The sequence below is a fragment of the Numenius arquata genome, chromosome 5, assembly GCF_964106895.1.
Source record: "Numenius arquata chromosome 5, bNumArq3.hap1.1, whole genome shotgun sequence".
Lineage (NCBI taxonomy): Eukaryota > Metazoa > Chordata > Aves > Charadriiformes > Scolopacidae > Numenius > Numenius arquata.
Genome location: NC_133580.1, coordinates 55556872 through 55581608, shown reverse-complemented (window position 1 = coordinate 55581608; position 24737 = coordinate 55556872). Strand labels below are relative to the sequence as shown.

Genomic DNA, 24737 nt, shown 5'->3' with positions numbered 1-24737 from the left:
ACAAAGGCACCCTTGCTATGCTTTAAGGAAAAACACCAGTCACCATCGTCTCTTCATCTAAGTCTCTACTCTTTTCTACTTCTGTCTACTCAAACTAGATACACTTTAATTTGACTTCTTTCTCCTAACTCAACCAGTACTGAAAGATAAATTCCTGAAAAAAAATTCTGTACTCTGATCTATTCTCCTTCCTCTAAGCTTTTTTGCAATTACTGTTCTACAAATTATTGACAGTTCAATCAATTATACTTGTGTTCTTACTTCTTTATTTCTTCACCTCCACACACATTCTCTCCTGCTCTGTCTTCACTCCATGGCTGCAAATAACATCATCCAATAGGTCTACTCCTACTACACTCACAGCTTCCCTTTAAAAATACTCTACACTGCTTCTGCATTTCCTCCTATCAGAACCATAACCCCCCACACCCAGATTGAGACTAAATGCTCTCTCCATCCAGGCACTGCATCAGTGCAAGATCATGAAAACCAGACCCACCGTCAAATTCTCTTTCAGGTTTTAGGACAAGTCTATGCTGTATATAGATCCCAAATCTAGTAAAGAAATAGAACCACAATACAGCTCTTTATGGTCCCTTCCAACTCTAAAAATTCAGTGAAATTCAGTGAAATACAGCTACGTCAAAGTGTATCAACTACTCCCGATACTCATGCATGTATTGTTCAGAAACCCCCTCTAACCTTTCCCCTTATGCAAGGCCTTGTATTTGAGAGCTCCAAGTGGTACATCCATACATCTCTCTCCTGATACTTCTCCATTTTATCAGTGTACAATTCCCAGGCGATTTCTCTATGTACTGCAAAGGAACAAGTCCACAAATGCAACAGATGGCAAAGCGTATGTAAGATGGTTAATGTGTGTCTCCCACACACCTACCCTCCTTCCCTAGTTATGACTAAACAAACATAAGACAGATACTATGGATTACCAATATTATCACTCTTTGTTCACCACTATAAATTTTAGAGCTGCTAACCAAGTAAAAAAAAAAAAAAAAGAAAAAAAGGATGTATAAGAGTGAAGTTAGCTGGAACAGCTGTGCCTGACGACACCCCTTATTGCAAGATGTCTCTTCATGAAAGGGGACACTAGCAGCAATAAGCATTATCAGTGCAATATCTAATAGCCAGCTCAGAATACTAGGATTAAACTAGCCAAGTAGAACTTGCTAGGACTTGCAGGACTCTGCTTCTCCTAATTCAGGCTCCCTCTGAATCCTGTTAAAATCCCCAAGTAAATTGCAGGACCATAAGTAGAACTCTGATCACTTTGCTTCAAAGCTACACACTTTCAGTGCAAAAAAATCAAAAACTAAGTTAAGAGCTGTCATAGCTGTCAGTACTGGGCAGTACTGTAATCAAAACCTACCATAAGGGACACCTGCTTTAAGAGGTAAGGGGAAGACCAGTCTCTTCACTCTCAAATGAGTGACAGTCTTTTCCTTAACTGTACTTTGGTTTTGGTTTTTTTTTTAGCTATGCTTTTCTTTGGGTTCCTCCCCCTACCCCTGCCCCTGTCTCCCCACCCCCCCACCCCCCCCAAAAAAAGTAAAAAAAAAAAATAAAATATATAAATGAGAAGACAAAGGTTACCTTCCCCCAAACTGTAGCGGATTCGTACATCCCACGCATACATTGTTTCCTTGTTCTCAAACCCCAGCATCACAACTTGAGAGAGGCAGATGATTGCAAGTGTGTGATTCAAGCCCTCATAGGAGAGCCCAGGATCCAAGCCACAGATGTCTTCTAAGGTCATGCTGCTCCTCTCCTTATGCCCTTTCGCTCGTTCAGATTTATCCTTGTACACCAGCATGAGCAAACAGTCTAAAAGAAGCAAAACTGTCAGAGATGATGAGGCAGAGCAGAACACAACACATTTCTCACTGCTTTGCTTCAATTCAAAGGTGCTTTAGACAACTACAGGGTCAGTCCGACCGAGTCAATGCAAGAATTCAGTTTCCTTTTCCCACCCCCAGGTAGTTTGCAGTCCTTGTTTTCAGGGAAGAAATAATGAAGGCATAGGTTCAAGGGTAATCTGCAGGCTCAGAAATAAGGAAGCAAGTAAAACGTCTTCCCTATTTTACTTTTCAAAGTCTTTCAGATACTCTCCCAAGTCTGGAAGGGGCTGACTCATTAATTCTGAGCATTAGAAGTTACGCTGTGATAGCTAAAGACACACATCACAACATCACAAACGCTAAAGACCGAGAGGCTATTGTCATGTATGTTTCCATTAGAACATACTGAACCACAAATGAAATTCTTACAGTAGTTCACAGATTACTCAACTACTAAATGGTGAGCAGACTGCACTGCCAGATTGTTAGCGTCAGCTCAGGTTTCCCAGTTAAATGTTACACAGTAGCCATTGCTAAATAATCATTATGTGCAGCACCCTTTTTTTTTTTTTTCCTTAAATACTTGCTTTGTCACCATCTGTTTTTAACCCCTTCCTAGAGGTGTTTATTACACAGTAACTATGCAGCAGAAGAAAGGAATTCAAGTGCCACAGACCCATGGGAAAAGCACATTTCACAAGCCAACCCAAAGGACAAAAAAAAAAAAAAAAAAAAAAAAAAGGGGGGGGGGGGGGGGAGAGCCCTCTCCCACCTTTCACATTTGTTATGAGAGCACTCCCCTTCCCCCAGCTTCCCTTCCTACCACATATCACTCAGCTGTAAATGAAATTAATGGTCAACATAAAAGCTGCAACATCCGCAGCTGGAGCTGGCCTGCACAGCACAAAGGAGAAAGCCCCCTGTGCGCCATTGCCTGGCTGTTGGGGTGTGATGCTCCGAGCCCTGGCCAGGTGCCCTGTGGCTCTGAGCTGGGCAAGGGACTGGCCTATCTCCAAAGAGGTGAAAAATACTGAAAGACTGAACCGGCTGCTAACCAAAGCCCAGCTTTGAGTGTACTCCCAATTGTTTCCGTGCACCTGTCAGCAAAAACAGCTGCAACTACGATATTTAGGCATTCTGCAATACAGTTGTGTGTCTGAAGAAAGAGCTACTATGGTTTACGGACCAAGAAAAGCAAATCACTGGGGGCTTTGTCTAGTAAACCTGGCTAATTTTGCTAGAATAAAAATACTATTTTTGAGGAATAAGCCATGTTATCAGTCAGTAAGTTTTCAAAGCAAGCTCCTTTACCTTCCCCCTTCAAACCTAGCTTACTCATGTTAGAAATCCAGGCCCATATTCACATGTCTAGATAACAGCTCTGGGACCCAACAGATGCCCGAGGCAGAGAAGTTTAACAAGATGCAGCCAATATAGAGACATTTAAGACACTAGCACATAATTGTAACAACTCAAGTAACAAACAGTTAGGTCTGAAGAGCTTCAATTAATAACAAATCTTCACTCTACCAGCAACAATCTAGGAAAAGTGCCATAATCCATTCCACAGCAATGCAGCTTCACATTGTCTAAGCGTAGACAACATTCAGCCCTGGAAAGTTACACTTTTGGGCCCAAATGTTTTTTCCCTGTTAGGAAACGATGGGGAAACCTGAAACCTACTTTCCCCTCTCCAGCGGTAAAACATCAACTCTGAATAACGTTTTCAATTTCCCCTTCAGAAGCAGGGAAATGATTTTTTTTTTCTATTAATTCAAAATGTCATTTTATTTTTAAATCAAAGTGATAATTTATGTCAAAACAAGGCTCAAAAATAACTACTGAGCTTACAATGCCAGCTTTTTTTACAGCCACCAACCACCCTGAAGAAATAATTTAAAAAGGAAAAAAAAAAAAAAAAAAAAAAGAAAAGAAATTGCATTTTAAAGGGGAACCAAAACCAAATAGCTGTGCTTCGAAAAGTCACCTTTCCCATTGGTTTTAACCTGATATTAAGCTGCTTAAAGCCCTCGCTCCGAGGCAGGGCTGGCAGCCCGGCGGACGAACGCTGTGCCCGGGCTCCAGTCCGAGGGTCCCGGCGTTACGGCCCGGGCTGCCACCATCCCCCGGGGGGGCGACGGCCCTACAGCCGCCCCCGACTGCCGCCTCCGCAAGGGAGAAAGCCGTCCCGAGCCCTTCGGGGCGAAAAGAGGCGAAGCTCCGCCGAGAAGAGCCCCCGCAGCTCTTCTCCGCGCTCTCCGCCCCCATTACGCTTCGGGGGGCTCCGACAACAGCCGCCCCCGCCTGGTTTTGGCCGCCTGGTCGGTCGTCAGATAATTAATTTCCGCCCCCCCCGATTAAAAAACAAGGAGGAAAGTGCAGCGACGGCTTCAGGGGAGCCCCGCCGAGGGCCATCTCCAGCGGCAGCCGACCCCGAGATGAGGGAGCCCTGTCAGCTCCCTGCCCCCCGGCACCCCAGATCCTCTCCCCCCAGCGCCGGGCGGGGGACAGCGGGACGCCCCCGGCTCCGGTCTCCCCCCAACATGGACGGGCCCCCCTCTTACCTGCCACCGGGGAGGGCTTGCGCAGCACCAGCCACCTATTCTTCCACTGCAACGAGAGGCAAAGGGAGAGGGTTAGCCAGGGCCGGAGAATGGAAGAGCGGGCTCTCTCCCCTCCTGGGGAGGGGGGTTGTCGGTTGGGGACCCCCGGCCCCGGCCCGCCACGGGGCCGGGCCGAAGGGGCGCCGGGAGCAGGGACCTTTTTTCCATCTCTCAACTTGACGTGACCCTCCACCACCACGGAATCCGTCATCTTCAGTCATGATTCCGGACAGCTGCGCCCGCCTGGCCGCTCCCTCCCCGCGCTCCGGCCGAGGGGTCACTTTCAAAATAGCTTTATTAGGGCCCCGCTATACAGCCACAGCGAGCCGGGCGGGCGGGCGGCCAGCGCGGCCCGGCCCTTCCCGGTGCCCCCCGCCCCGACGGGCAGGGGACGGGGCGGCTCCGGCTGAGGGAAAAGGGGGTCCCGGGAAGCTTCCCACTCTTTATTCATGTAATTTATTGTGGTGTCAGGCAGGTTTGTTTATTTCTTTATTTATTATTAGTATTATTATTTTCTCCAGGGTTGCGGCAGCGGGAGCTGCGATCCCGGGGCACCCGGAGGGCGACAGCAGCCGATTTTCCTCCGGCCGCGACCCCGAGCGCCGCCCCGCTCCATCTGCCACTCCGGGCTTTGCAGCTGACCGCAGAGGCAGCCCGGCGGCCGGGGGCGGAGGGAAAGCCCGGAGCGGACTTCCTTGGCCCGCTGGCTCCACGGAGCGGGGCCTGCCCGAAACACCCCCCCTTCCCCGTACCCCCCGACCGGCGGCTTCCTTGTAACGCCCAGATTTCTCTCTCAAAAACTGTAATTAGCGCTCTCCTTGGCTCCCAGAAGACGTACAGCCAACTACCCCAGATAAAAATACTCATTTTTCTTCCCTTTGCAACCCAACTGTCACGAGATAACAACCCACTTGCACCAAACCCAGAGCAGCTACAATTAATAGAATAAGATGTGTTAATGATGTCCTCAGATTATTTCAACGAGCAATGGACTAATTAGAGTCCATTATTCTAAAAATATTCCTACTGCATCTTATTTCATGGTAATTAGTTCTTCAGCTTTTTTAAAACAGCACCACAGCACATTTTTCTTTCAATAGCATAATAGGAGGGTTTTTTAGATGTTTGCATTTATTTCGTCCTTTTGAATCGGACAGTTTGCATGGAAGAACATATAATTTAATAAAACCATCTTTTAAGTGTGTTTCATAATGAATTAGGGATGTGTTTGTTCAACTGGCTTTGCATTCTAATTCAAGATGAATGTTAGGAAAAATATCAGATAAAATTTTGCTAGTAAATTTAAGTTGGATTTTCATTTTAACCAAAGTGATAAGCACTTAAGGAAAGGAGAAAAATATGGAGGACGGGTTTCCACAGGGTAATGCTTAGCAGAAATGCAGGAGGCTGAAGGTGCTGGAGCAGCCCATAAGAATGTGACAAATCTCAGGTGTGAGAAGTTTGGCAAGGACCTCTCGCTTAACCTGGACACGTCCTTGCCACCTCTAGTCTGGGTTTGTGGATCTAATACAGGGCTAGTCATCATACAGTGGATCCTTAAATGATGAAATGTAGTTCCACCAAATCAATACAGTGACAATAGACAAACAGCCTGCTTTGAAAGCCACAAATTCATTCTAGTGCATGCAAAGTATGACAGCGTTGACTGGAAATCTGTCATTTAGACCTTTGAGGGCAGAAATAGACTGCTTCACTTGAGAACATTCAATGTATTAAAAAAAAAGATATTTTATTGATTATTTTGATGTTGCCATATGCTGACATAAACAGCATACATTTTGAAAACAGGACAGCTAAAAAGATCTACACAAATTGTCAGAGACACCAGTCTAACACCTTTCCTATCAAACCAGCCACCACCTTTACAGCAAAAGGAGACTGAGAAAATATATATAACACAAAACTAGCAGATTAAAAGCATGCACAGTGTGGATGGATATTAATTTCAAAGTGAAACTGAAGTCACAGAACAGATACGGACATTCAGAATGCCGTAAGCTTTGTGTGGGAACCTGTTCCAGATGAACCCCTTCCAAAGAAGAGTAAATAGTTCCTTCATGCTGATTTAGTACTTGTCTTTCAGCAGCAGGTACAGTTAGTCTTGTTACACAGTCGCATTCCTTTCACGGAGTTAAGCAAGCCAGACTCGTACTGCAAATGACCAGGAAGGCAAACCCCGGCAACAAGAGTCTTCAGTTTGTTTTGGAATCAGCCCCCAAAAGTGGATCCCAGTTTTTCAAGCTAGTGTTTAGTGCTTCAGAAAAAAAACAAACTAAAGACTTTGATCTCAGTATTCACAGTATTTATAGCTGAAAATCACATCTAAGCTCTTACATCTGTCTACTGGAAGTTTTGTGAGACACTTGCATAAAACTGGGAGCACCACCAGCTGAAATTGATCCTTATGTGGAGTTTTTCAGATGCCTTCCAGCACACAGAAGTATTATTTCATTTTTCTACCAGCTCTCAACCTGCTGAACAGCCTACAGAGTGATTCAAAGATTTAAATGTAACTTTATACATCACAGACTAAGTCCAAGAAACAGAGGGTAAACATTTTTATTAAACAGTTTACATCATTTATCTAGATTAGCATTGTTATATATATTTACCTACACAAATTCATGTTTTGGTTATTTTTCCTTACAAAGTTTCTTTTAACTGCTGAAATCACTCACCACAGCTAAGAAACCCATGAAGACACTGCCAGTGCTATAAAACAAAACGCATATCTGAGTATCCAGGCACCACATTAAAATTCTGTATCTTAAAGCATAGCTTTGCTTGAAACAAGAGAATTCAAAAACGTACACTATCAGAGAAGAGATACATTTCACATCAATACTTATAAAAGTACACATCTGACACGGCTAAAGGTTCCCTGTATTAAAAAAAAAAAAATATATATATATATGTAACTTTCCGTTCTTCTGTATCGGACTAGATTTTTTTTGTTGAATCATTTTCTGCTTACACAGCCGAGTCCACAGCCTCTAAACAGCTATATATTGTAATAATTTCTTTGATTGTTCCCATAACAATTCCATAGACCATGACAGCAAAGCCTGTGGTTTATGATATCACCAAACCCCCAAGGAGAATGTCAAGCTGCTCCCCAAGCCATCCAGTTAAAAATCTGTCAACAGAAACCTCCTTTCTGAATTATCTAAACAGTTGAACAACTTGTTAGTACAAAATCTAAGACAGCTTCAAAACACTGTGAAATTTAAGAAATGTTTAGGCATTTATCACCAAGGTGAAGTATTTCCACTGCTGTCCTCAGGGTGAGGAGCAGCTCACAGTCTGCAAAAGGTCCTCACTGCATCAGCCAGGAGTCAGATGCACTGACTTCTAACAGTTTTCAGCAAGAAACTTTGTGCTCTCAGAAGGTTTTGCATTAACCTTGGTGGAAAACTGCACACCAGATTCAGCAGAGCTCTGAAGCATGTTCCTGATTTTATGTCAATGGAAAATAAAAACATGCTTACATGTTTGGTTGACTCAAAATCTAAACTCTCTGGTTTTTTTAACCAGAACTGGTTTGTTGCAGTTAGCTACAGAGCATCTTCACCTGCATCGCTCTGTTGGTGTCTCTCAACCTGAACTCCGAGACCTCACTTCTGATGGGGAGGGAATTTCATTTTTGGTGCTTCTTCTTATTATTTTTTTATCTCATCTGAGAATACAAGGCAAATTTTAAGACCAGGCTGGATGGGGCTTTGAGCAACCTGGTCTAGTGGGAGATGTCCCTGCCCATGGCAGGGGTGTTGGAACTTGATGATCTTTAAGGTCCCTTCCAACTCTAACCACTCTATGATTCTGTGATTCTATAATGTTGTTACAGGTTGGTTCAGGGTTTGACAGCTCCACCAGAAACTATACAAAAACATTCAGACAAGTTTTTATGTAATCTACCAAGCAGATAAACAATTGTAGATTTTGGTACACTCTCTTGACATGTTTGCTTTATTAAGCCAAATAAAGACAGACAGTCTCATAGACTGAGCTATCCACAGCCCTAAAATTATAGATCAAGGATGCTGATATCAGAAGGGTTAGGCCTACTTTTGATGGGCTGGTTTGGAATTGCTATGAATTACCATGACAATTTTCATATTAATTTAAATAAAATATGCCACTTTGATGAAACAGAAAGACTTCTGAACCCTGCTTCAAATGTTAGCACGTTTAAATGTTCAACTAGCTTTTCGGGGGGCTATTTTCTCATTAATCCAGTTTACATAGTTTGTCACTCGTGTATATACTCCAGGTTTGTTGACTCTGCCACAGCCATCTCCCCAGCTGATAACTCCATAGAGGTAAGAGATTTCATTTTTTTCACAGGCCAGAGGTCCACCAGAATCTCCCTGTGTAAAAAGTAAGCAAAGATTATCTAATTTAATAGAAAGCAGTCAAAAAAGATCAGTTCAGGAAAGTTCTAAGTTAAGAATGTTTGCATGTGAAATTTAAATTAAAAAAAAAAAAAAAAATAATATGGAGGCAGGTCAGTACTGATGTTTCATTGTAGAAAGCTATTTTTAGTCATACTGATCTCTAATATGATGGGGGGGTTAATTCTACATTGAACAGAAGTATCAGAATACCAGATTTTGTTTAAAAAATTGAAATTCTTTTAGGTTCAGACACCTATTGAAGAGCACTGTTGATTTGGGTCACTTGCAATGGGAGCAAGCAAGTCCTTAGTCTTACACTACGTTGTAATGTGGGCTCTGCATGGATGGATTACATAAAGCAGAGAATATTTGGAGAGTTTCTCAATGCAGTTTATTACAACCATCAGAGACCATGGGAGTTCTCAAAATAAGGTGTTGCATACATACACACTTTTCCAGGTGACTGTGGGATGCTATAATTTTATGTGGCGTATGGGAGTTTTTTGCATCTGTTGAATTTGGTGCTACGGAGCATTTACCTAGTCATTAAAACCGTAAACCGAAAATAAGACCAAACAAACATTTTTAAGGACACGCTACAGCAAGAATAAATTTGGAACATTTCTACTTATTTATAAAGCTTGCAAGCATTCAGGAAAGGGAGTTTTACCGTTATTACTCTTAGATTGACTTTCTACATAAATTAAAATATTAGAAATTAAAAGAAAAATGTGACTTAGTAAACAGTACTGGTGAAAGGATCACCACTCTAATTATTTGAGACTGAGGAGAAATATATTTTTTCCTATTTAAAAAGAAAATCCCTTAAGACCAAAGTACATAGGAAAATTGTGTTGCCTTTATACTAGGAGATTTCTGTCATAAATGAGGGACATCAAATAAAGTCTTGCATCTGAGATCAATTTACTTCTCAGAACCTTGCTTATTTCTCCACAACTTGTCTCATTGATGGCAATTTTGGTATCAGTGCACTGATCTTCAAAAAAAATGTTTCCAAGAAAATCGTTAAAAAAATAATGAAGCAGAACACATTATCTCCTTGGTATTTCTTGGCCTTGAAATATTTTTATACATAACAGATGGTATATAGTTAATTTCCTAAGCATACATTAAGAAAATTCAAGGGTCAGCTACATTTGTTATGACATTAAGAGGTCTACACTATTTCTCCTCAGACCACACTACAAGCCTGCCAACAGGAAAAAAAAAAAAAAAAAGAAAAAGGCAAATTATTGATTCACTAATAATGATTTCATGTCATGAGCACTGTTCTTCAGCAACACCTGTGACTCTAAATCACTGTTTCCCAGATTTTGCAGCTGTCTCTGAACCACCTCTCTGTGCATCTCCTCTCTCATTCCCTCTGCTTTCTTCCTTCACCCTCTCATTCCTGATCTACTCTGTAGGGCAGGGAGCAAGAACCAGCTACAATGCTGTGTCTTGTACCTCCTGGGTAAGGCAAGGAAAACGGAGCGAGCAAGGCAGCTTCTAGTTCTCTGGCCAGCATGAACACTTGCAGCCAATAACTACAGTCAGTTCTCAGCCCTGGCCTGGAAACCTTGAGCCACTGCTGGCTGCTGCCATTTCACTCCTGACACCTTCTTTTGGACACTTTTATGAGCCTTATAGAGGTTCCAGCACACAGTATACATGGTATTATTTGCTTTACTTAATCTCATTGCCAACTATTAGCTATGTGCTGCCTGTTCCCAAATTGATGCTAATAGAGCATAACCCTCCCCTTCAATATGATAAAATCTGAAGGTTTATGTAAGGAATAATCTCATCCTTCATTTAAAAAATAGCCTCATCTATCACCACAACAATTCTGCATCCTTATTCAGAGCCAAGGTGTGACATAATTCGAAAAGAAATGTGAAGTACTAAGAACATGAGGTCATTCCACAAAGGACAGAGGTCATGAACCACCGTTTCCAATGGACTGATATTCTACACTGTTAAATCCCATCCACTGTACTCAGCTTCTTCCTCCTCCAAACCTCACCACAGCTTCCCACCTCCTACCCAGGTATCCTTACTTCTGTTAGACAAGAGACAGCATCTGGAGGATTTGGAACAGGCACACACTGGTCAGGCTGCCAACACATCCCTGCCAGCTGACCAGCAAACCATTGCCACCACACCATGGGGTCAGCCAGGAGCTCAAGCAACTCACCCTCCAGTGCTTAGCTGCTGCCTTTTATGAAGGTAGGAGGAATGTAACACCCTGGAAGTTTTTTGCCCTTCTAGAGAACTTAATTGACATTGAACAGGTTAAAAAATGAAGCTGGAAGCAAACAGTGCAGTCACAAACGTTCCTAAAGAATAGAAACTTATCTTTTCTTTAGGAACACTGTGTGTCAAAAGTAAGCACTGTAACACTGCAACATTTCTGGCAATAATATACATTTATATTCTCTGCCTAGAGATGACTCACAACATTACCTGACAAGCATCAGATTTGCTATCGATGTAGCCAGCACAGAACATATTTTCAGTGATTTCTGCTCCATAAATTTCAGGGCTTCTGCACTTCTCCTCAGGAATTATTGGAATCAATGTTTCTTGCAGGACTTTTGAATAACCAGTTAGATCTTAAAAAAAATTCCAAGAGAGGAAAAGAAAGTAATTTTTATAGAATGTGAACATGAAAACATATTGCACAATACAACACATAAACACACTTAACACATCTCAGTCATATTCACGTTGTGGATTTCTTTAAAAGATAATAATTTTTCTAGTGATCAGATCGCTTTCTGCTCCTCCAGTAAGACTCCATGACCTTTAAAATAACAGTATGTCATGTCCAAACATTAATTCACTTTGGGTTCTCTCATTTCCTAGAGAGTCAGGAACCCCAACACTCCTGTCGTCTCCTCTTTCCAGATATGACATTAAATCATCAATTTATCAAAGGCTCAGTTACCTCTTTTTGCCTTCAGACTACACATTTAGACCAGGACAACATTTATTTATACTAAATCTCTTACCAAAATGAGACAGCCACCTCCCTCATCCTTCTTATCTATCTACATAGGTTTCTGCTATCTCCACATCAAAGCAGCATGGCCAAGCATCATAATACTGAAATTCCTCATCTGAAAGGATGTGATGGAGTTTTCTGCCTTTCTCAAACTGTATGTAAGCACTTCTTAGCTATCTAAGTCTATCTGGCCCTCTCCTGTAGATGCTTCCAAAGTTTCTTGCCAGTGAAGGTAAAGATCTCCACCATCACAGACTAGTAAATTGATTTGGTTTGGTTTGCAGTCTTTGATATCTACCTTGAGAAACTAGGGATAGGATTCACTCAACTAAGGTGTCAAGTTGTTGGTACCTACAATTAAATTACTTGCTCCCCTCCCAGTCCACAGAGAGGTAGCTAGTTCACAGCCCATCTCATTCTAAAACAGATGCAAACATTTGGTCAAGGGAACTGCACTCCAAATTCCAAGGACTATAAAGGAAGTTCAAGATGGCTATTTCAGATACAAATGTTGTGAATGTCTAAAAGTAGGTTAAAAGAATCCCACCAGAAGTCCTTTGGAAAATATTTTACCACACTATCAGTTGTATAACATACACTTGAGCATTATGTTTTAATTATCATCAGTTTTCTCTACAAATACCAACTCTCATTTTACTCACTCTCATGCCTGTGTCCCCATCCAGAAATCTGACATTTGAACTGATCAGGGAAAACGGTGTTGCTTTCTGGCAAGCAGATGGGCTGAACAAACTGGGACTTGGTGGCACAACGTTGGCCGTTCTTCTTCAGCTTAATCAGAGCTGCAGAATAGAAGATATAAGAGGAATAAAGTGATTGTTCCCTTTCTTTAATGGTATTGGCAGCAATGGGTCTCAGATACAACTTTAATTATCCCCTAAGTCTCTTTTAATTAAGATATTTCAATCAAATACAGACAGACTCATCTCAACAGCACCTGATTTCGCAGCAAATTGAAGGCTGAAACATTCAGCTACTCCCCTTGTGGGAATATTTATTTTATGCTGCACTCGGTGAGCAGATTTTGCTTCACTGCCTTTGTAGAGAAAAGGGAAGATAGAAAATACATATGCCTCCTCCCACCTTAAAGTTAAATAACAGTGACATATCCACAACTTTCAACTGAAATAAGTGGGATGTGCAAGTGCTTACTGCTTCTGAAAGTCTGGCCACCTGCCTAATTCCAATTTGATTTAAAAAATTAATTACTGCAAAGGTTGGGGTGTTTTGTGCTCTGTGTTATCACCCAGTTTGGTGAAATTCAAGATCTTGAAAATTAAGGAATAAAAAAAAAAAAACATCAGGATATTTCAAAACCAAGCTTCTGAAAGCCACAAAGAATTAAACAACTTACACAACCTTTACTATCTTTACTATCCACTCATGGGGCCGAGAATCATGAGCTCAAGACCAAAAGATGTCAAAAGTAGCACAAACGTTGGTTCCCCTGTAGCAAACCCCTTGTGTTTGGCTGTAGAGCAATAGAGGGTGCTGGGTGTAACAAGAGCAGCATGTTGAGTTTGGGCACATTGCTCAAAGAGGACAGAGTTGAGGTAACATGGACACAGCCATTAAAGCTTCACATCATGCCTTTTCGAAGCTCCATGTTTTCTGAGCACAGCTGTGTGGCAAGCAAGAGATCCCACTGGATAGTCTTATTTCTCTACTGACTACATTTTTTGGCCTTTGTGGAACATGTAAAGAGTATCCCACAGGCTGAGAAGCCCACACAAACCACTCTCCAACATTCAGCAGCTTGCTCTTCCTCGCCTTCCTCCTCTCCCCCACCATCTCTGCCTCGTTTGGTAGTTTGTTTCCTGTTGAAAAGCAGTTTCAGCAGGAATAATTCTTCTGCTGCATCAGTAGAAATCACTGACAGGGCAGAATGCACTCCAACAGCTTTCCCGCCCAGTTTCTGCCTGCTTGTTTGTTTGCAGTGGGGCACGTCTTAGGAAACCAGCTGACCCTGGATTCGGACATTGCACATTGGTGAGGCATGCTGAATTTCAGAGTAATCAAAAAAATTAGGAGATTTCAAAACGCCAATGGTGGTTTACACCAGTATATTTCAGAGCAGAGTAATACCCCAAATCCAGTTTTTCTCCTGGTACGCTGTGACAGAGCTCCAGCCAACACAGAATCTGAATGTTTTTTTTCTGCAGAGTAAAAAATATTCCCCATCTGGGTGCAAGAAAGCCAGTACATGCTTGACCTATGATATCCCCAATGTCAGGCTATTAAACAGTCTCACAAAGTGCCCACGCAGCTTGCTACCCCAGGGTGACGCATCACCTTCCACGAGAGCAGATCAGAAAATAAGAAGCAAGTCGCTGTTCCATTGTCATTCTGACTCATATTATAAGGTCAATCAGAAGGGCATTTAACTTTTGACTGATAAGACAGCTGATTTTTAAACCTATCTCAGTGTAAAAAATGATCCTTAGTAACATAGATCTTCAGAGCAGATGGGGCTATTATACTCATCTAGTCAGATCCCCTATACAATACAGACAATAGAATTTTACCAAGTAATTCCTGCATCAAGCCCACAGTTTCTGGTTCAGTTGAAAAAAATGCCGAATCCCACAAAGACTTGAAGTGATGATGAATCTGCCATACATTTAGGTAAATTGCTCCAAAGGCTAATTATCATAATTATTTAAAATTTGCAATTTATTTCTCGTCTGAATTTGTCTAGCTTTCAGATGCTGTTATAACTGTGGTAGAACTAAGAACTCCCTACATTTGAAAGCTTCTCCTAATGCCTATGACTCTTTCACTATGAAGGCAGTTTTTGACAGATCAACTCGAAACTAACTTGAGTAAACAGAAAATAAAACTGCAAGAAAAAAATACTCACCAATATCATGTTCAGTAGGGTTGAACACAGAATATTGAGGATGCAAGATGTATTTCTCTATTTCAAATGTTTGTGTTACATCAGTTGTTTTATTAAATATATGCTGGCCCAGAACTACCCTAATAGTCGATTTTAGTGGACTGTAACACAAAAGAGAGAACAAGCAATTCTGTGATTAGCCAGTCAAACGAAACCTCATTTCCAATGACTGCATGTCTCATGAACTGTAATAACCTCAGCCCCCCACCACATCCATTATTTACCCTCTCATAATGCCTTGACCTGTTTCCCAGGCTGCCTACCGTGGGCCAGGAAAAAGATGAGTAAGGTTACAGCAAGTCCCAGGCTCTGTGCGTCCTGATTAGCCTAATTAAAGGCCAGCACAGGCACTGCTGCCCAGCTGCTGTCTGGCTAACAAGCATCTTCAGGGGCTGCAAGCAGTTCTTGTTTTAGAAACCTAACCAAGTCAACCTCAACCAGACTTTGCCAATGAGTACAAAAATCACTGAGGAAGACATGAGGGACCAAAAGATACATCAGTAGTGGATCTCTTTTCTCTGGAAAACCAGGCTCTTAAAATATTACAGGTGTGGGTCAAGAGTTTAAAGGCTCTGGCAGACTGACAACAGGAACACCTGGGCAGCTTCCACCTGAGAGCTATTACCACTTCTGAGATTAGATTGATCTATGGCAAATCTGTTGTCTAGAATCAAAAGCAACTTTGTGGAGGAAGGTCCCAACAGCACATTGATCTAATGGGAAAAACCACACTCAGAGAAAAATACAGTTTTTTTAATTCACAGCATCTTTTTCAGTTAATGATTGTTTACTTTACAAAGACCACAGTCCCCTCATACCAGGTGTCCTAGGACAGATAACTAATAAAACCCAGTACAACAGTTGGGAAGAAAGGGACATCTGGAAATAACCAGGAAGTGTTTGTAAAGACAGTACATTCTCTAGTTTTGAAAGCAATGGAATTCAAATTTCACTCGTGCTTTAAAACCAATTTGATCTGCGTGTCCGTAAGTCTACAATGAACTTAGCAGCTGTCTTCAACATCAGAGCACTCGTGTTTTGTTATCCAGTGCAGGAGCAGAAAATATCTGCTGCCACACATCATGCACAGATGCAGAGTGGTCAACATCATTGCAAAATTTCCCTAGTTGTGTTTCTGTGCATCAGTAGCCCCTGTCAGAAACAAAAGCACTGTGTAGTCTCCTCCAGTACTGAGCACGAAGCAATAATCAACAGTAATGTACTTAGAGGAAAGAGGTTCTGGCTAATTGTGACGCAGAGGGCCAGCAGCTATCCTGCAACAATGGCTATGCTTATAATTAACAAAGGAAAGTGCAAAGTTTATCTTTCTGTGACTGGAAAACAATAAAATATTCTTTGATTATTATGTAAGGCCAGGATTTTCTCAGTGTTCTTGCAGTGGTAAACTAACCCCCTTGAAAATCAGATTTTTTCTTTCCAGGATAGTATTTAGAATAGATTTTAAAGGCACTGAATGGTTCTACTCTGACTTACAGGTGGTTCATTCAGGAAAAGAAACAAAACAGGAGGGATTACAAAAAAGGAAAAAAAAAAAAAAGTTAGCTGCACAGGTATCTATTGTCGCCTAGCGGAAAACAGTTGAAATTGTGGTACTAAACATACGGAAGAGTACAAATTACAATGCAGCAATTATGGAAAATCTGTATGTACCAAACCACCAGCTGGAAGTGGGTGGAAATGTCCTGAATAGCTGCCAAAGTTAGTAGCTATTTCACAACATTTGAAAAACAAATGCGTTGTGGCTTAAGCTCCAAATGCTTCAGTATAGCATTCACAATGGTATTATTAGCTCTCCAAGCTATCAGTGTATGTATTCTGGCATGAGGTTTTCTGTTTCTCTTGGCTTCTTTACTATGCAAAGGAACAATGGGTATGAAATGATGTAATATTTTTCCCATCAATGTGATCAAACTGAAATCAGGGAAAGTGTTCAGCATTTGTAGAAAACGAAATATTTAGAATAAAGTGATAGCATCCTATAGTCAGTATTTTCTCCAGTGTCCCTCAGGTGGGGGACAAAAAACACTCAAAAAAACCTCAAAACACCTCTGAAGGAGATCAGCCTCAAAAATCTAATGGTTCCGTTCTTCCCTTTGCCTTTTTCTACAGCTCAGCCCACTCTATTTGTGCCAGCCAACAGTAATTTATTGTCTCTAATAAATCACTGCTTGGCTCTCTCAGCCTTTTTGAACAAAACACAGCAGTGAGCATAGTCACGTCTGCTACATCTCAAAGCAGGCATAAACATTCAAAAAGGTAACTGAGAAGAAGGTAAATACTTATACGCCTACACATGCAAGCTCCCATTCTATGTCCTGCTCAGCACTACCTTACTCCTTTATTTAGGTGATTTAGCTTATTTGAGACTTCTTAAGGAACAAGATACAGGCTTATGAGATAACAGGACTCCAAACTATTAGTTAGCTCATGAACAGCATTCAAATTGCCAGAAATTCCTTTTGAAACATTTTATAATATTGTCTTCTTTCTTACTTATTTCAGTTCAGGTTTGTTGCAAGTCACAAGCAGATGGTGACTCTGAGGAGTGGAGGACCTACTGTCAAACTGATGGGTGAGTTTACCTGTTAGCAAAGCAGTGTGCTGCTGACACAACCCAGCAAGTCTGAACAAGGCTTCCACCACAGAAACTCTCTCCAATATATATAGCTGCTGTCCAGGGATGAGATCCAGGCAGAGATGAAGATCCCCCAACAATCCTAGGTCTCACAAAACTTCTTTTTTTGTGTCTTCTCCCACATGGTCTCCTAGTAATTGCAGAACTATCTACGTTGTCTGGAACTGGTGGCCTCCTTTCCCTGCTTGCTGAGATATAAAGGAGTATGGCATCAGGCTAGAAATCCTTGTGATTTCTAAGGACTGGAACTTTTATAGGAATCTTTAAAAGAAAAGTTCATTAAATTATCATTAAACATGCACATACAACTGATTTTCATTTAGTTCCTCAGAAGACTTGCAAGACTGAAAGCTATGTCTATTTCCAACGCTCTGGCTACACATGTACTAGTGTAAATTAAATGTATCTGTGAATGTTCCCGGACACTGTTTCATTCACTAGTACAAATGTAATCTTCACTACTAGAGGAGGCACAACAGAACGCATGATACATCACATTTTCATTTTCAGGTTGTGAGCTGAGCTTTACCATTGCAATATCAAGGACTAAGACACTTGTGTTAAACATATCATCTATCAAATGCATTAGAACCACAAAAGGGAAATAAAAGGACCACTTTATAAACTGTCTTTCCAGAGTACAACTCCATTCTAAAGGTCAGCTTCAACATTAACAATAGTTAAATATTAATTTAGGGGAAGAGCAGAATATTTAGGTTTTGGAATTAAATGCTATGTGTCACATCTTCAGCATCCCATCCTCTATTTTCTCAAAGAGGCTCATTCCCTTCTCTGGGCCCATAATTCCCTGAGTGATGAAAATTTATACCAAAGCATTGATCATTTCTGATGTCTAGCATGTTCTAGCAGAAAATTTGATGATATTAGGATGATTTTGACTGAAAGCAGTAGTGGGACACCACTGTCATACAGTATTTCAGGACAAACATCACAGACTGCATTGCAACTCAAAAAAACGAAAAAGAAGTTTGTTGTTGTCATTTGATTTACTGCAAGCAGTAAAATATTCAACACTCCTGGGAACACTAGAACATTCAAAATTATACAGTGAAAGCTTCTTCTAGTATCAATAAATCTTTCTTCATTCATTCATAACATGGATTTTAAGAGAGCCTTTACATACCACAAGATGGAATGTCACAATACTCCCAAGACAAGCTGTCATCCTTCATGATGTAACACCATGGCTTCTCATCATCATCTGGATTTCTAATTAATTCAGGGGGAGAGTGAATTACAAGCATTAACCACATTGTTGTTCCAAGCTTCCCAGAGGTTTTCTGCTTTTTGCTCTGTGCCATGCAGAGGACCGACAGGACTCTCAGGTTTCGAGCCATCTGACAAAGTGCTGAAGCACCTGCTTACCCCTAAAAAGGGTGAGCAGCTTTTCAGTAGTGTTCCTCATGCTAAAAGCTAAGTCTGAGGTTCTCTAGGACCTGAAGTACAGACACGACTAAACACCTGTAAAATTTGCCTACAAGTATTTGGATGCATGAGCATGTTCCCATGGTTTAAATACAGCCCACACTGAAGTGCTTTAACAGATATCAGCTCAGCTATTTTCAGGACTAAATCCCATGGGAGAGATTCCTTTTTTAGGTGATTTTTTTTAAGCAAGGAAATTCCAACACAGGTAGATAATAGAAAATCCATAACAAGAATAGCTAGCAAAAAAAGAATTTGAGAAGCTCAGGTGCACATCCCCTGGAGAGTCTGAGGAAATGAAAGACTACCTCAAGAAAATATTATATTCCTCAAAATTGGGGGGCGGGAGGGAATATCAGAAACAGTTTAGCCCTTTGTTATCTTGGTGTTAAACAGTTTTTGCTTTCATTCCCTTAGGATTTCTCCATGGTACAGCCTAATTGCCTTTATCAACGCCATATAAGTAACCAGAAATTTGCCTAGTTTACTCCTCCAAGAATATAGGGAAACTTTGAAGACCCAGAAAGGTCTTCAGTAGGCCAAGAAAAATGGACAAGGTAATTCAACTAAACATTAATTCTAATTTCAGTTGGATTTATCAGAAGCACTATCTATTATTATAAGGTTCTTCAATATTTTTTTTCTTTTTAATCTGACTGCTCTTCAAAAAAAGATTAAAGCACTTTGAAATTCTCAGAACTGAAGAAGCAACACAGGTTGAGTCATCTTCCGCCAACAATGTTTCTAAATTAGACTATTTGAAGAAGAAGATATCTGCAGGATTACATAGTGTAGCAGAGATACCCCCAGAAATTGTAACAAGCTGACAAAAAAGTGAAAAGCTTTTTTCTCACCTCTACAGAACTTGAACACATCAGCTCCTACAACATTTTATTCTTTGCATTTTAAATCTGCAAGTGAATATTGTGCTCAAATGATGCAACCCAAAGGGATCGAGTTTTATCAAAGAATAAAATATGTGCCCAATAAAATGCCTTGCTGGGACACCATTAATCTCATACTTCAGTGATTGAGTCAGGACCAAGCCTTGGAAAGTAAGCCGATCTGGGTTAAGGGAGGGCGTAGGAACTGTTCGTTATTAGTTTGTTAGAGAAGAAGAGCTACTTTCAACATGCATGTGTGCTTTTTATTACCAAACAAATTCGGAAGTGCAGTACATTCTGATCTTCCTGAAATACTGATCTAAGTTCCACACAAGAAAAAAAAAAAAAAAATCCACCACCAAAAAAACCCCAACCAAACCCAAAAAAACCCAAACAAACAAAAATATCCCCAAAGCCAGACATCAACCAGTAATTTATGAAGAAGCATCTGGCGTTTGCCATTTTTAGCATTTACTCATCTCCAGGATTCTCTCTAAAAGGAAACATTTCCTTTGTTTGTGGATATCCATTGATCTCATGAGGACCTCAGAGACAGAGGGAACATAAAATAGCTGAGGAGAAAGCACAAACTTATTCAAGGTTCATTATAGCTGAACAGAAAACTTTAGCGGAAATGTAGTTTATCATATGTGTGGTTCAGTCAAAACTGTGAAAACTTATTTTGCAATAATTTTGCTTTGGAAGAAATCCAGGAAAGAAATTCAACACTCCATGTCAATATTATTGAGGTATATTGCTTTGATTTTTCATATTCAAATAACTTTTCACTTTTGAAAATATTTTCTTTTATGTTATGCATTTCACAATTTAAGAATTAGAAATCAAAAGTTAACCATTTCAGTTTGGCTCATGCATTTCTTTCTCCTTTTGGGTAGTCATTTGTGGAGTCACTAAGGTCTCATTTAAAAAAAAAAAAATCCCAGAAAAAAAAATCACTTGGAATTTCCAACATCATTTTGTGTCTAAGCTTCACTTGGCAGACAAAGCCATTGATCTAGTCTGTCTACCAGATCATAGAGTCATAGAATCATGGAACGGTTTGGGTTGGAAGGGACCTTAAAGATCTTCTAGTTCCAACCCCCTGCCATGGGCAGGGACACCTCCCACCAGACCAGGTAGATCTTGTCTTCTGTACACTTGCATCCCTTGTGTCAGGCTGTTAAAGTCAGTCTGACGTTTCCAAGACAGGGATAACACCAGCTTTGAGATTCCTGGCCCTTCTCCCTTCCCTAATACATCCATCTCATCATTTACAAATACAGGGCAGACGTGAACTTTTCTCACCTGCAGTAAGAGAAGGGCCCCAAGCCGAGCTGTACTGCTTTCTCCACGCTGTCGACATGAAGCTCTTGGTAAAGCAAGTCTGAATGCCAAGGCAAGCAGCTGTGTCCAGAAATGGTCGTCTTTGCCGTACCTCTGTACTCTGTGCCATTGCCAACATAGCACCGATGGCTAGGAGCTGGCACAGCATAAGACACTGGTCAGGAATTGATGCTAATTAAATGTTAAATACTTACTTCACAGCTGAGGTCCCAAATGAGAGCCAGTGGGCCCAATTCCCTGTAATGCCTTTTACTTTTCACAGGAATTGAATGCATCAAATGAGGATTTTTTTTTTTTTTAAATAAAAGAACCCAAGCAGTTAAAAATTCTGTTTAAAATTAGTACTGAGTTAGCCTCATTTTACACATGCACAAATAACTATTTAACAGGCAGTAAAGCAGAAAATTAAACGTAAAATTTGTACTGCGTATGGAAGATTTTAGTCAGCAATCTGCAGCAAAGTCAGCAATATGGCTAGGATTCCTTCTGTTTAATTTTAGACACAACTAAGCTCATCACTGGAGACTCCCCTTTAGTCAATTAAGAGAAACAGGCATTTCAAGTGCCAAACTGATCCAGCCTGTTTGAGACGGCTTTTTTAAGATGAGATGAATCTTGCCATACATTCTTGACTGAATCTCCATTGACAATAAAGGGAGCGTTAAGTCAACCAGCTCAGATAGAGATATCTGTGTTGTAAGGCAGTGAAAACAATCCTGCCCTGACTGCAAGTGCCTCAAAGGTCTGATTTTGGAAAATACTTCTTTTTATGGCCTCATACATACCCGTATATATATACACTATACCCATGAATATTATATATATGTAGCTACATATGGAAAACATATGAATTTTGCAAAAATTTAACTAGTAGGTTGGATTCTCTTATTCAAAACCCATTTCTTTGTCACCTGCACATGGGTTATTTCTTCAGATAGGTCTGACACATACATATTCTATGACCTGTATACTCAGCTGCCAAGATCTATCAGCAGCACATACCAGCATTATGGCTGAAAAACATATGGGGATGCATTTGTATACAAATAGCTACACTGAGCAGAAAGTCTACACCTCAAAACATAGCTCAGAGTATCTCAAAGGAAACACAAAACCATCTAATGTACAAAGAGGATTAATTGTGACCAAGCCTTAGAGGGTTTCTTATCCCAGCAGTGTCAGTGTGACTTATCCTTGACATCTGCAAGACTAGTGGAACCTTCTTCTAAACTTATAAACATACTTAAATATATAACATCATGATATTCCTTTACTGTTGAAAAACACACTGTGAGGATGATCTATCACACCACACAGTGTGGACAGCTATTGCCAAAGATCTGTTTGTTTTGACAGAATAAGGTGACACGTGAACCGAGGGGTATAAGCAGCGCTGAAATAGTGAATGGCAGCAACGAGCTGCTGATGTCAATTATCCTTCCAAGTCATCAGGGCAGCGACAGACCTCAAAACCACAAGCAAGCATATGGCATGAATTTGGGAGCTGAAGGTCAAGAAGTTTGGTGCAAGAACTTCAGTGTGAGTTAGCATACAAATACTTAGCAAAATTCATTTTCTAGCTTGGCCTGGCAGACACTTCTGAGACAAGGCAACATTTTCTCCCACTCACCCCCTGAATCAAATTCCCTTTGTTTCAATAACCATTAATATAACATTAAATCAAACTCATATTGTAACAACCATAATCTAGGAGCTCAGAGAAAATAATTTGTCTATCATTTGTGTTGCCAGCAATAGTAACCATTTCTTGGCAACCCTGCCATTTATTTTCTGGGCAAGTTACAAGTTACGCTGCTTTGTTTGCCTGAAACAGTGTCATGAAAATACCACCACCATGTTGTATGCTGAATTCTTTCATTTGTCCAGGGAAGTGCCAGGTGCTGTTTTTATTTGTGCTGCATTTATTACATTCAGAAGTGATTTAGAGTTGACTACTTTTACGAGGATGAAACAAGAGATTCTGTTTCAGTCCAGAAACAGGGATATATTCTGCAATACCAATGGTTTGGACATCCTGCAGATGGTATTTACAAGTTGTGCTCATCCTTGTCAGGCTTAAAAGCCAATGCATCTCTGTTTCGTCAGGTCTGACAGTCATTGCTAAAGCCTCCAGAAGACTATAACTGGGAGAATTTGGCCCTTTTCTAAATCATCCCTCATGTACTTCTCCTCTAACTAAAAAGCTTGGATTGTATATTGCACTTGTTGAGAGAAACAGTAATATCTCTCAGACAGTTTTTTGTTTCTTTCTGGTTTTATAAGGAGTATTTTGGGCACAGGAATAAAGGGACTTAATCTCATATCCTGTGGAGAAACATTGGGTTAATACAATTGTTTCATTAGTAGCTTTCCATTGGTCTGTTCTCCGCTCCAGCAAGCTTTATTTGACTGGCTTGCAGTAGCACCACTGTACGCACATCACAGCTCATTAAAGGGCACTTTTTACGTATCTAAGGCCATTTAAAAGTATACACAAAACCTAATACATTTGTTACCTATAATTCAAGACAAATTGTTTTCAAAAAATCTCTGAAACTATTGCAGTTGTATAGATCTGCTGCTTCTAACACTCTTTTCTGAACAGTTGCAGCACTGAAAAATCTCTTTTTCCCTTTTTGTCAGAAACAGTGTGTAGGTGGTCTGCTTTCAGCAGTTCTTAATGGATTGCTCTGACTGGGAATTTTTAGTTCTCAATTCTTTATAGCTTCTGCAACTTCTCATAACTCTGAAATATATTTATTTTCTTATATGGAAGAAAGTAATGGAGGACATAAAATTTTTTTTTTTCTCGTTCATTCACTTCCCTGTGGTACTGCCAATCATGGTGTTAAGATTAGAAATGGCCTAGACCTCAGACTTTCAGATTATGAGTTTTGATGTAAATGCAGAATCAAGATATTCTGCAGACCTAGGCCACAATCACCACTGTTCATTTCTTTTCAGAAAAAAACCAAATAATTAACATTTAAAATGAGAAATAATTTCCTGTTATGATTTATTTTTAAATTCCACGAGGTTTAAATAGCTCACATAAAACATTCTAGTTGTGTTAGGATGGCATATTTTATCAGCATGTCACACCAATTCTTTGCCTTTCAATTTTTTCAGTAAAAAGCAGTTTCAGGTCTTAAAATTAAAAGCAAACTGAAATAGCAGTTATTCAACCAGTTCTAATTGCTGACTTCCTGAAAACATTTGACAAGACTTTTTGACACCAGATCTTGTTTCAGGTTCTGTAGTTACATACTTGAACATTTTTATGAGTTTCTTTCAGCAGAAAACAAAGTATCTTTTAGATTTTCGCTAGAACATCTCATCAGCAATTTTCCTAATGTTTTTGAGCTTTGGCTATATTATCCTTCCAGATATTCATAAGATTTCACATTTTGTTAATAAAAAAACATTATGCCCCTGATGGTCCTAGTCCTGGGACAGGATAGTTTTAAGTAACCCTTTCATTCAGTAATGCTTTATTTTATCCCTGACCAAGCTGTAATGCTTTTACTGTTAGGTGAAGTTCTATACCAGCTTGTGGCAGGAAGGGAGAGGAGAGAAGAGAAGGACAAAAGTCCCCTTTCTGCT

General features: G+C 40.5%; 2 protein-coding genes across 3 annotated transcripts in view; both read right to left on the bottom strand.

Annotated features, from left to right (window-relative positions):
* Positions 1 to 4697, bottom strand: part of DOK7 (docking protein 7) — a 69304-nt gene extending 64607 nt beyond the window's left edge. The window contains exons 1-3 of one of the 2 annotated variants that reach the window (XM_074147834.1): positions 4620 to 4697; positions 4424 to 4469; positions 1615 to 1845 (exon numbers count right to left, since the gene is read on the bottom strand). In XM_074147834.1, coding sequence (XP_074003935.1) covers positions 1615 to 1845; positions 4424 to 4469; positions 4620 to 4673 — 331 coding nt within the window. In that variant the 5' untranslated portion in view covers positions 4674 to 4697. Of the gene's footprint in view, positions 1 to 1614; positions 1846 to 4423 lie in introns of both variants that reach the window. The other variant, XM_074147832.1, reaches the window with a different exon arrangement.
* Positions 4698 to 8679: 3982 nt separating this feature from the next.
* Positions 8680 to 24737, bottom strand: part of HGFAC (HGF activator) — a 41729-nt gene continuing 25671 nt past the window's right edge. Inside the window, exons 8-14 of the mRNA XM_074148122.1 lie at positions 21096 to 21270; positions 18605 to 18690; positions 17408 to 17648; positions 14766 to 14905; positions 12547 to 12687; positions 11344 to 11492; positions 8680 to 8850 (exon numbers count right to left, since the gene is read on the bottom strand). Of these exons, the coding sequence (XP_074004223.1) occupies positions 8680 to 8850; positions 11344 to 11492; positions 12547 to 12687; positions 14766 to 14905; positions 17408 to 17648; positions 18605 to 18690; positions 21096 to 21270 (1103 nt within the window). The remainder of the gene's footprint in view (positions 8851 to 11343; positions 11493 to 12546; positions 12688 to 14765; positions 14906 to 17407; positions 17649 to 18604; positions 18691 to 21095; positions 21271 to 24737) is intronic.